Source organism: Sinocyclocheilus grahami, unplaced genomic scaffold (genome assembly GCF_001515645.1).
Source record: "Sinocyclocheilus grahami isolate Dianchi unplaced genomic scaffold, SAMN03320097.WGS_v1.1 scaffold80.1, whole genome shotgun sequence".
In the NCBI taxonomy this organism is placed as follows: Eukaryota; Metazoa; Chordata; class Actinopteri; order Cypriniformes; family Cyprinidae; genus Sinocyclocheilus; species Sinocyclocheilus grahami.
This window is the reverse complement of record NW_015505259.1, coordinates 92,693-106,326: the sequence shown is the minus strand read 5'-3', so window position 1 is coordinate 106,326 and position 13,634 is coordinate 92,693. Positions and strand designations below refer to the sequence as shown.

General features: G+C 37.3%; 1 protein-coding gene across 4 annotated transcripts in view; it reads left to right on the top strand.

Moving 5' to 3' along the window:
* Window positions 1-12,436: 12,436 nt before the first annotated feature.
* LOC107586317 (E3 ubiquitin-protein ligase TRIM63-like) overlaps window positions 12,437-13,634 on the top strand; it is a 20,557-nt gene continuing 19,359 nt past the window's right edge. The window contains exon 1 of one of the 4 annotated variants that reach the window (XM_016273610.1): window positions 12,437-13,524. In XM_016273610.1, coding sequence (XP_016129096.1) covers window positions 12,520-13,524 — 1,005 coding nt within the window. In that variant the 5' untranslated portion in view covers window positions 12,437-12,519. Of the gene's footprint in view, window positions 13,543-13,634 lie in introns of all 4 variants that reach the window. The other 3 variants (XM_016273607.1, XM_016273609.1, XM_016273611.1) reach the window with 3 other exon arrangements.

Sequence of the window (13,634 nt, the reverse complement as noted above, 5' to 3'; positions counted from 1 at the left end):
ATTCAGCACAATATTGCCCATTTTAAATTTTAACTATTGTTAAATAGCCTAGTATATATATATATATATATATATATATATATATGGGAGTTTTGTTGTCTCTAGTAAAGGGAAAGTTGTTATTTAACTTTAACATTGCAATTTTATATAATGGATACGGTTTGGAAGGCTTTTCTCTACACTCCAAATTAAATTAATTAATTAATTTTAATTAATTAAAAAAACTCTTTAAAAATTAGTGACAGTGTATGTAAATTCAATATGATGTATTTTGAATTTTGCACTGCATTGTGTTTTAGGTTTATCGGAAAACACATTAAAATTAACCATGATTTTATTACACTAACCTTTTAACCATATATTTGTAGTTAAACTGTGGGTTAAAAAAATGACAATCAATCCATGGTTACTATAGTTAAACCATTGTTAATTTCCGTATTTCCATAAGGGAAAAGTTATGTCCTGACAGAAAAGTATCTCAGTATGGGAAGCCAAACAACCCAAAAGTGGGACGAAACAGCGCGGTATTAAAGTGTTCGCGCAGTGCTGACCTGTCATAGGCGCGGCTCAATGGACCGAGCTGAGCGACCGACTCGACAGCGCAGAGAGGACGTGTTTACTAGCGCCACCGATTACTTAAAATATGCCTTGATGAACGAAACCACAAAATATTGTAATTCTAAGAGGATAATGGAAGTTTCTGCTGTGAACGTGACTACTAAATATAGGCTATACGTGCTTCAAAGTAGCTAACATACTGTTTACATGTAGTAATATGAAAGATAATAAGCAAAAGAAATGTAATAACTCTTCATTATGTTATGTGCAGGAAAAAAACACGAACTTCCGCGGAGAGTAATGTTCGCGCTGCGCTGTTGTAACTGATCAGCGCAGTGCTGTCAGGTCGGTGGCGCTAGTAAACACGTCCTCTCTGTGCTGTCGAGTCGGTCGCGCAGCTCGGTTCATTGAGCCGCGCCGATGACAGGTCAGCGCGGCACGAACACTTTAATACTGCGTTGTTTCGTCCCACATTTGGGTTGTTTGGCTTCCCATAGGTTCAGTGTCGCGTGATCGAGACTCATCAGCGAGTGAACACATCTGCTCGAGTGAAGCTCGTGCGGCGCCGCTGTTTGAAATTTGATCTGAGCGGATAAACGCTCCAAGTGGCGCGCTTCAAATGACTAGCGCTCTTTCGTTCCGCCTTTGCCGCATTATATCAAACATTTATCGAACTCTTGTTATCGTTTATCGAGGAAATCTATATCGTGCGATAATTATCGTTATCGATTTATCGCCCAGCCCTACTTTATGCTTCCCTCTGGTGTGCATTATTCATTTGAGGTCAAGGAAGAATTTTACGGTACATGGAACAAAATAACACATAAATCCATATTGAAGATATGTTGATATGCCCACCTGTTTTTAAGCACTAAATCTCCTGTGGATTTAAGATGGAATGTTGGTTTTAGAACATTTGTGGATCACTACTTCTGCTACCCTCTCGATCAGTAGTCTCACAAGAGAGTTCAAATCCCTTTTAATGTTTGCTGCCAAGAAGCTACATTCTATTAAGGTCCACATTAGGGGTCAAAGGTCTCATTTCCCTCCATTCATTAATATTTTGATTATGTGCTAAGGTGGATACTTAAATGTATGTGCATGCATTTACATTAATTGACCTGGCCTTGTTTCAAAGAGCCATAAAGAGATTCCTGTCTAATGATTGCACGAACATCATTAAGTACTGTACACGTTTGTAAGTATGATTATTTACAAGAGAGCTGTAACATAGCTTTTTTTTTTGCTGTAACATAGGACTCATTGTCTTGTGAGGACAATACAACACAGACATTTTTCAGAATATCTTTAGTAGAAAGACGTACGGTTTTAAAACAACACAAGGACGAATAAATGATGACAGAATTGACATTTTTGCATGGACTAACCCTTTAAATGAAAGAAATTATTTAGGGGTCAAAGGTCTCATTTCCCTCCATTCATTAATATTTTGATTATGTGCTAAGGTGGATACTTAAATGTATGTGCATGCATTTACATTAATTGACCTGGCCTTGTTTCAAAGAGCCATAAAGAGATTCCTGTCTAATGATTGCACGAACATCATTAAGTACTGTACACGTTTGTAAGTATGATTATTTACAAGAGAGCTGTAACATAGCTTTTTTTTTTTGCTGTAACATAGGACTCATTGTCTTGTGAGGACAATACAACACAGACATTTTTCAGAATATCTTTAGTAGAAAGACGTACGGTTTTAAAACAACACGAGAACGAATAAATGATGACAGAATTGACATTTTTGCATGGACTAACCCTTTAAATGAAAGAAATTAGTCTATGTAGGTCACTGTTTCCAAATCTGAGTGATAGTGCCAAAAGTTTCTTTGTGAAACTTGCATGAATCTCTTCTTTCAGGGCTTTGGCTAGAAAACTATTTGGTTTAAGTGTAAACAAATAAATAAAGTAAAAGGAAGATTTGTTCCACTCTGGCCCCGCTTGTGGTTGACAGCCTTTTCTGAAAATATTCTTACTCCTAATATTGTATGAACCTCATGTAATAAAAAAGAAGGATACATCATGATTACAACCAGGGATAATTAGAGCATCTTCTGTGGAATAAAGCCAGTGCCGTAGTGCAGATGGCCTTGATTCCCCTCTGTTTAGAATAGCACAGACAGATAATAGCAAACAAGTCCAGACCTCTCTATAAAACACGGTGATAATGAAGGTTCAGACCTCCTGCCTTTTAGACTAATGTGAGGGAGATAAACAAGGTGAAAATTGTGTGCTTCACTCTGTGGCGCCATGTACTGGAAAGAGCAGTGTGTCTCAAACTTAAGAAAGGGACATGGAGGCATAAATACTCTCCTGTCCCTTTCCCCCACTGACCAGATGACCATTGCCACATTTTTGAGCAGATAAGAATCAGCAAACATATGGGCTCAGACTCAATCAGCAAGACCATAAAGCACTTCCTCACTATTAAATCTAGAGTCTGGCTGCGTCCTCCCCCGACATAGTTCAAAGACGCTTGGATGGAGAAAAGACACTTCACAAATAAGCACGTCTTGAGGAGCGCTTGCTTGTGGTGCATACCAGCAATACACCCTTGAACTATGGCTTTGGTCCACCGTCTGTGCGCTGACCTACAGAAAATGGTTTAATTGCAGCACTGTTGACCCTGCACTGACCCACTTCCTTCTCAGATACAAAACATTCCAATTAGAAGAGCTACAACCTTGGAATTATCTGGGGAGGCTTTTGGTGAATAATTACACCTCAAGCACTGTGGAGTGCTTAAGATGTTTTTGATGAAAAGATGAACAAGACACCATTAATTATATTTTAGTTGAAAGCTTGATTCATTTATGTCATGAATATCCCCAAAGACTTCCCAACATAGTAATGAAGTCGTGTAAGAATAATTTCGAGTTCTGCAGTGCTTTTTTAAAACCAATTATTAACCCATAAGTCATTTTTCCAGTTCACTTACGAGACACCATTAATAAATACTAGGAGACAAGCTGAGGAAATGCTAAACTAACTTATATTTAGTTATTCAGTGTACTGGGAAAGGGAAATACAGTCCAATGCCCTCTTTTTGATCTTGTGACTTAGCAAATGAAAGGGATTTGTGATAGGGACTTGGTAAACAGAGAGTAAATCTTACCACCTGAAAGAGGTTATCTTTGGTATGGACTGTTCTTAAAACAACATCTCAACGACACTCCATCTGAGATGGGAGCTCTTGGATAAGAAGCAGCTTAAAGACAAAAGAAAAGCAAATAAATGTGAAGCATAGATATCCCATACCTGTATTGATCTGTATTGTGGCTATCTGGAGCTGCTCCAGATTCAATTAGAGACTAGCTGTGTCCCAAAGCTTCTGCTTGGGGTCCCTGAATCCATCTGAGGGAGCGGACCAGGGTAAAGCAACATAGAGGTCAAGCTACACTCTGGGTAATTTTATGGCTATTTGGGGAAAATCAAACTCTACAGCTGTCCCTCAGAGCAGAGCTTATGTTCCTTTGGACAGCCATGGGAAAAGCAGACTGGTGGATAATCTGAACCACGCTTTGACAAATCATGAGATCTTTGATAGATAAAAACATTTCTTTATTCCAGTTGTGAGGGCTCCTTGAGTTAAATTTCAAGCAGTATCTAAATCAAAACAGACACTTATCATCTAAAGCATTATACTGTAGAAGTTGAATCTGGTGTTCCAAGAGCGATGATATATACAGTCCAACAGCACTGGGACTTCACTGTTTGTATCTCTCCATTTGTCTTTGTCAGTTCTAGACCATGTGTGTCAACAAGTTACTGTCTTTATGAATGAGTCAATTAATAATTCACACAACCATTTCATGTATGTATTCAAGTATGTGTGAGTCATAAAATTAATTTACTCAAGTGTTTTTGTAATTACGAGATGTTAGAGTTTACAAATTGTAGTTACAATTGGACATGAGGGCTTTTTTTCTTTTTCTTGAATTACAATAATCACATTTATTTGAACTATTTGCATTGCTGGGCAAAAATAGACACCATAACTGACAATACTGTGTCCAAAATAAAATGTTCTAATTATTAAGTTCTTGTTTTTTGTCTTGAAATGCTGTATAAAAGCAATATTTCACTCGCAATAGCCTTAATGGTCTTAATATCACCATGTTTGTAAGGCACAAGGCCACTGCAGTCACAGCTTGTAATAATGTAAAATTGCTTAAATATAATTTAAATTGAGTTGTAAATGTTATAGTTTCTTTTAATTTGAAAACAGATCAAATCAGACCAATGAATCTTGTAAGTGAATCGAGTTTTAATGTGTCTGGTAGGGTGTGAAAAGAAATGTGCTGTGGAAAGGCATGGCTGAGCTACAAAACGTTCTTGTGATGATGAAGGCCACAGATCTCTCAAGACTGTGCGACACATCTATAACTCTGGTTTCCAGTGACATCATAAACCAATAATGTTTGTCCCACCGCAACCCCTCTCTGTATCAGTTAAAGCCTAAAACCTGTTAAAAGTAAAGTCTCACCACCACAATAAATGTCAAAGAGAACGTATTAAGGCTGCAAATGAAACTTAGAAAAAAAGAAGCCCACCAGGACCCCTTAATCCATCTAGCAAATACTTCTAAGAACAATAGCAAAGCCCATAGTCAAGCAGATACTGTTAGAGTGTACTGTCACAGCATTGTGTACACTATTACATTAATGCATACCTCCATCCTGGACCATAAATATGGTAAGATACCCTGAGAATTTGCATTAGGCCCGACAGATATGTAAACAGCACTTTTATTTAAATTCTAATGGTGTTCAGTGAATAATGCCTTTAACCCAAGATACTGCATGCTAGGCTAATCTTTTGTTTACACTGGTGTGTCTTTCTCTCTTTTGCTGAAGGGGTGCAGAGACTTCAGTAATCTCCATTTAATCTGACCACCTCTTCCTGTTTAGAGTGACAGTGTTCCACTCTTCCACTCCGTGGTGAATGATGTTGGTGGATATGATCTCTTTCTCTTTTCTTACCCTCCCTTACTATCCTCTTCTTTTGACCCATTTCCTTTTCCACATATACAAATTCCTTTAATTCTATTGGCCAATTTTCTGTTGTTGTCTTATTATAATCATATTAAAAAGTCAAGCATCAGTCCTGGTCTGTGGGAACAAAACTATTCTCAGACTAAAATATCACAACCTGGCCTGTTATGGTGACAGTGCTCCTTTACTGGTGCCAGACTAAAACACAGCAGCCTATATGTGTATTAAAAACAATTTGAATGAAGTAATACACCCAAACTTATACTCGTTGTGTCCTTGTGTTTTTACTGCAAATGTAAACCTTCTGGAGACTATTTTGGAATTTAAAAGTCATGACTGAAGAAATTAAAAATGTTTCACTTCATTGAAACCACTATACACTCCACCCGTGACCTCAAAAAAGTCTATTTTAGGTGCATGTTGGGCGAATATGTGGAAACCAGCCACATCTGTATGGACGCCAGCATCCAGACAAAGCACTCCTAATGCTGGTGATAGAATGGGCAGAGAGCTTCTAAAATAGAGGTGAGTGATCAAACATAGTGAAATTATGGCAACGAACAATACCCCCCAGCTCCTTCGTTTTCTCACGCACTCCCACTGGGCGCAATGCAGCTAAACAGAGACACGGCTCAACTGGGAATTCCTGCCTCATTGTCCTTGGCAATCTTTTCAGTTCAGAAACCCTTCAGTTGAACAAGTAAACATGGAAAAAGTCTCAGAGATCAAAGGTCCTGATATGATGACTTGACCATTAGGTGCTGTGTAATTTGAAGGTTTTAAAGAATTTTGATTCCGGGGACCCACAAATATGAGGATCCCCTTGCAAGGAACCTCTTTCTTAAGATATAAAATCTGCTATAGGTTTCCACGTATGAAAACCTATTTATACTGTGTGAGAAAAATAGTAAGTGTGATGATATAAATTATTTTCAAAATGCAAAATTAAATATTTCACTTTTATTTTGTCATTGTACTAAAGCCAAAAGAAATTATTACAATTAAATCTGGAAAATATTATTTTGTAGTAAGTTAATGGTATATAATTCTCTTCCAATTATGGTATGATACTGTTAGTCTATGAAACAAACCAGAGAAACCTTTTCAAATCAGTTTAATTGATTTATATAGTGCTTTTCACAATAAATATTGTTCCTGTTCTCTACTGTTTTAGAGACAATAGGGCATATTGCCTAACAAATCTCCTGGCGAGGTGAAACAACCTAGAAAGATATAACACATGTACAAATATTCTTTAAAGTATGTACACTGCAAGGAAGGTATAAGATATATGTATATTTTCCCCAAAAATCTATATGCAGATTTGTTTTTATTTTTTATTGGTAAAAAAAACTATGGTTGTAAATAGAAAAACAGTGATTTAGCTCATGATTTCTAATGAGTTTATATAAAAAAGTTGAAAAAAAGTCACTTTTTTTTGACGCTTTCACTGAATGTAACTGCAAATGCACTAGATTTCTTTCAAACCCAGTTTTATCACTGAAAGACAAGTAGAGACCCATACACCTGTAGATTTTTATGTGGCCCACATGGGGTCTTTTGCTTTTAACTTTATCTGGATGAAACCTAACAGTTCTAAAACCTATTTATACTGTGTGAGAAAAATAGTAAGTGTGATGATATAAATTATTTTCAAAATGCAAAATTAAATATTTCACTTTTATTTTGTCATTGTACTAAAGCCAAAAGAAATTATTACAATTAAATCTGGAAAATATTATTTTGTAGTAAGTTAATGGTATATAATTCTCTTCCAATTATGGTATGATACTGTTAGTCTATGAAACAAACAAGAGAAACCTTTTCAAATCAGTTTAATTGATTTATATAGTGCTTTTCACAATAAATATTGTTCCAAAACAGTTTTAGAGACAATAGGGCATATTGCCTAACAAATCTCCTGGCGAGGTGAAACAACCTAGAAAGATATAACACATGTACAAATATTCTTTAAAGTATGTACACTGCAAGGAAGGTATAAGATATATGTATATTTTCCCCCAAAATCTATATGCAGATTTGTTTTTATTTTTTATTGGTAAAAAAAACTATGGTTGTAAATAGAAAAACAGTGATTTAGCTCATGATTTCTAATGAGTTTATATAAATAAGTTGAAAAAAGTCACTTTTTTTTAACGCTTTCACTGAATGTAACTGCAAATGCACTAGATTTCTTTCAAACCCAGTTTTATCACTGAAAGACAAGTAGAGACCCATACACCTGTAGATTTTTATGTGGCCCACATGGGGTCTTTTGCTTTTAACTTTATCTGGATGAAACCTAACAGTTCTAATAGTCACAGAAGGTTCCTATTAGTCTATATTCCAGAGGGATGATTTAAGTATATAGGTGATGAGAGAAGCCTGCATGGGCTCCATCTTGTTGTGGAAACCACAAGAACAATGATTAATCCAGACCGAGATTTATAGAGGGTAAAACCACGGTCCTCGTCTGGACATCTTCCCTCACACATTCCTCCATTCTGTGACTCCCGACACATGTGTCTTTTCTCAGAAGCACAAAAAAGTTATGCTTTAATGATTTTTTACCTCTGAAAAACTTTCAGAATGGAGGCAGACAGAGACATAGCCGCATGCATGGCACCACAATAGTGTGATTTAAAGCATGTGTAATGCTTTCTCAGAACAATTATGAGGACTTTGATGTAGAATTTGATATAAAATAGTAAAATGTGCCAGACATTTTTTTTCTTTTTAGGTTTATAAGATTAAATTGTAACTGACATTTTGGCTAAATGTTCACTAATCAACAGCTGTCAGGAGGTGACAGAAAATCTTAGTAGCAATAGGAAGCTGACCTTTGCTGACCTGGTCTGAACTTAGTAAGATAACACTTAACCCTCTCCTTGCCAAAAAGAGTAGATCAGCAGTTTTAAGAACCTGCGGGAATAACACAATCTTTGAATAACACAATCTTAAAAAAAAAAAAAAAAAAAAATTGCCAAATTTTCTATTTCCTTAAAGGGATAGTTCACCCAAAAATGAAAATTCTGTCCTTAATTACTCACCCTCACGTCGTTCCAAACCCGCAGGACCTTCTTTCATCCATCTTCTTTCATTAATGACAGAATTTTTATTTTTGGGGGATCTAACCCTTTAATGCTGTAAAAAGTGCATGTTTTGTATCTTTAAATGACCTAAAATAATACATAGTAAATGAAAGACGCCATTAGAATAGGTTGTTGTTTTGGGATCTTTCATGTCTCGCCAGTTATGAGATGGGTCATTGCACATTATATTTTATAAGTGCACTGGATATTTCAATTTTTTTGAAGCGTGGGAAAAGATATCACTATAATCGCTACCAACGTTGTTGTTGACCGTGCCATTGTACCAAACACACTGCTGTATTTATGGCCATTTGACATCCTCTGAGTGGCGGAAGCTAAACACACAGTCAAGAACAGGAATCTGGTCTGCACGCCATGTCGTAGCTGAACACAACAGCCTTACAGCGTGATCACATCAGCATTGGTTTGCTATAAGTCATTCAAATCATTGTGTCTCTTGTACACACACTCACAATTGACTCGTATTGTAGACTTATGGGACACAAAGATGGTTCTGTTGATAAGGGCCAAACTGGCTCCAGTCAGGAAATGTACATTCATCAGTTATCTTTGATTGCTGCCCCAAAACAAATAATGGGTCTCCAGTGATCACATACGCTGTAGGAAACACATTTGTTGGAGAGACAACACATTTTCATAGATTTAAGAACCAACTTTTAGCCTGCCCCACTCAAATACACAGAACAGAGGAGGATAGTACAAAATTCATAGATAGACATTTATTTTTGGAATGAATGTCCATTTATTTTTGGAATCTCTGACATCCTAAACCCATTCAGTCTATGGCATAGCTGTGGAATGAACCAAAAACTAGAAAATACTATTAACTACAGCTAAACTAAAGAGGGAGCTTGAGACAGTCTGTGATGTGTTGAAAAAATTGGTATATTGTGCCACCTAGTGGACACTTTTTGGTTATACAGCGCACTTGTGCGGACCTAAACACTTAATATGTTTATTACATTTTCACCTTTTTTAACACAGTGTTTTTAAAATGCATATTAATTTAAATGAAATTAAAATATAATTCAAAACAATTATTTTTTTCTTCTGATATTCATGAACATTTCCACTACACTGCCGCTTCTACCACATCTGAATTTGTCATTAAATGAATGCACTGGAAATTACATTTTAACATGAGTCGCAGGGATGCTAGATTTGAATCATATGAATCATTTCATAATTTCATTTTACAATATTATATAAAATGATTAAATAACAGAATATTTTTGAAGAATTTGTCAATAACAGCTTGACTGGACTGTGGGATATTTTAATGTGATATTCATATAACCAAAAGAAGAGATACAATTTGTTAGTTTTAATAAAAAAAATAAACACCTGGGACATAAAAGTGCTTGAAGTAGAACACACACTCATAGATTTTCTATTTATATGGTCAGACTGCTTTCAAGACATTAAATTGAAAGAGCATTTATTACTTACGTTTAATTAGAAAGGAAAAGCTTCTGGATATCTTATCACAGTTATCACACAGTGCTAACTGAATGGGATTAACACAGATGTCACTATGAAGATTTCTTAGAATTAACCGTGGCAAGAAAATTAATGGTGATTTGATCTCTGAAATTTCAACCTCACATTCCAGGAACATGCACCACTGCCAAAACATGCATATCAAAAACAACCCATAGTTACATCTAGTAAGCCACATGAACACTAGAGGTATAAGTACATCTTGCAAAACACAATTTTATAAGTTGTGTCTATGAGTTGCATAAGCATTCCTGCAGGTGTCAGTTTGCAGCTGGCTCCCACGCTTGTTTATGTTTACATGGATGATGTACATGGGCAGGGCCAACAAACTGTCCTCGGTGACTTTTCATAAAGGTTACATGAAGCTCTAGATCAGGGGTGTCAAAGGTTAGTTCTAAAACTAATTAAACAGACCTAAACCAGCTAAGCAAAATGTCCAAAATTACCTGAAAACTAGTTTTGGCAGATAGCAGGTGAAAGGCAGGTGTGTTGGAGCAGAAATCCTGCAGGACTCTGGACCAGGAACGTTGACACCCTCTAGATTGAATTTTAAAATCATCAGATAGTGTTAGACATCTAGCATCTACTGCATTTATATACAGCCTATATATGATAGATGGGTCAAGAGTGTTCGATATTGTTTTGAATTGTTCTTGCGTTTCTAGAAAAGTTTCTGTTTAATGTCTCTAAAATGTCATGTGGTATAACCCTATCATGATTCATTAATTATTAAATATCAATTGTCTTATATTTTAAGAGAATATCTAACATTATAGTCATGAGGGTCTACAGGGGTCCTATTTTCTTTCTTTGTTTCTTTCTTTCTTACTATTATAGTAGTTATTATTATTTAGAATGAGCTTTTATTTTTATATTTTCAGTTTTTACATAAATTATAAATTTTATTCGAAATTTCAGTATATTTTATATCGTTTGTTATTTAGTATTTCTTATGAGCTTTTAAGATTTTTTTCAGGTTTAGTTTTAGTAAATGTAATAATTCAACTCTTTTTATTTCAGTTCGTTGCCAAGTTGCCACAGTTTAAAATTTTCATCTATGATTTGTTCTAACTTGTTTTTTTTAATTGATGAAAACTATTTTTAACAATGTTTTAGTTAGTTTTAGTTAATAGTAATTTAGTTAGTAGTTTTTTTTTCTGATGTTGGTTGTACAACATCATACAACATGACGTTTATTTGTGGACAAATATATATTTTTATACATGACTGTACAGTTGAAAGTATACGTTGACCAATTATAATATTAACCACTTACATTTACTGTTCATATTTGTTACCACTTTTTATCAAATGCTTTGTCAAAAAATAGCTAAAATAAATAAATAAACTACAGCTGCTTGAAAACATCTCTCAGGTATTTTTCTTTGATGATACATTTTGCTCCTACCTTCGATGAGTACATACTGGTCTCAACATGTTGTTTTAGCACTCATGTGAGTGAGATGATGATGCAACAGACATATTCTACAGTAACCATGTGCTATCTCAAGGAGGACTTTCAGCGTGATATTGCGTGAAGTCGCTGTCGAGGGGTGGCCTGGCTGTCGACCACATGACAGTTTGTTTACAAATTCACTGTGCTAAAATTGTGAAACACCCAGTCATGGGGGGGATGAGGGGCTTCCATGAAAGTCTGACGTCTGTCTTTCACCGCCCAACCATCTGATCTCTCTTCCAGAACCATACAGATGGATGTTGATGGCAAGCAGCCATCATTACAAACAGGTGAGGGACAATGGAAGCTAAAACAGACTATGAGTTACACAGCTCACCCCTTGCTCAATTGTCCTAAAAATCCTTCTGCATTTCTCACATACCGTACAACAGCTGATTCAAACACTCTTAGGAAACAATAAAAGTGTAGCTATCATAATATGGCAATTGACCTGCCATGTTGTTGTGCAGTCTGGGAAGTTCTGGATGTCTGGATGTCTACATGCCAACAGCTATCACATGGGTGTTGTTTGGTCTGACTATGTGATTCGCCTACTCATTTCTCCCACAGATGGAGAGCTTGGAAAGGGAGGGGGTCGGTGTTGCTAAGTTTGGCATGTGACTTGTTCTTTAGTGGGTTGTGTTGGAGGGCTGCATGTTTCTCAGAATCAAGCCACACAAACAAGTGGTGGGAGCAATCCTGTCCCAGCCGCCTCACAGATCAAGTGTCACAGACAGCCGGCCGCTATATAAACCCTGAGTGCCTGCTTCCCCAACAGATCAAATTAACCTCAGTAAAGGCAGAAGCAACCAGAAAAGCTCAAGCTCAACTGAAAGGCAAACCAGTGAAGGTTATAAGGACTCTACCTCAAACGACAGCAATGGACATCCAAAGGGGTCAAATAGTCCGGGCTCCGAGTCCCATGGAGAGCCTGGAGAAGCAGCTGAGCTGCCCCATCTGCCTGGACATGTTCACAAAGCCAGTTGTCATTCTACCATGCCAGCACAATCTGTGCCGCGGCTGCGCCAGTGACCTCTACGACTCCAAAAACCCATATCACTTCTCTGGAGGCATCTTCCGATGCCCTACCTGTCGATTTGAGGTGGTGCTGGACCGCCATGGTGTCTACGGTCTGCAGAGGAATCTTCTGGTGGAGAACATCATCGACATCTACAAGCAACAGTTGGAGAAAGGAGGTAATGCCCTTGAACCCCCTTTGAAATCCAAAGAAACAAAAGAGCCTATGTGCGGGGTACATGAAGGTGAAAAAATTAACATCTACTGTGTAACCTGCCAGACACCTACTTGTTCCATGTGCAAAGTATTCGGTCAGCACAAGGACTGTGAAGTTTCCACTCTAAAAGGTGTTTATGAGGCCCAGAAGTCTGAACTTAAAAATTCAATCGACCTACTAGGAACCAGCAACAGCTGCTTGCAGGCGATGTTGACACAGGTGGAGGAAACCTGCAAAACGGTGGAAGAAAACAGTCAAGCGCAGAAGCAGACGTTGGGGGAGAAGTTTGACCTACTCTATGCCATCCTAGAAGACCGCAAGACCCATCTCCTGGAGCAGATCACTCAAGAACAGGATGAGAAGGTGGCTCTGGTGCGATTGCTAACCCAGCAGTACAATGAACAGCTGCAGGCCAGCATCAAGCTGATGGACAAATCCTCCCAGACCATGGGCAACAGCAATACGGTCGAGTTCCTCATTGCTGCCAAGCAGCTGCTCACAGAAGCCAAAGATGGATCCAAGAACTCCCATCTACAGAGGCCAGAGCCCGGCTTTGAGAATATGGACCACTTCACGCTCTTCACGGAAGACGTAGAGGCCATGCTTGCAAAAATGGACTGTGGAGTCGGTGGAGATGAAGAGGAGGAGGAAGAAGAAGAGGAAGAATAAGCAATGATAGACTCTAGAAAAAGGACTTGGTAGGGAAAAAGAGACAACAGTAGATAAAAAAAACCTTCATGGTTCATGATAAGGACAATAAT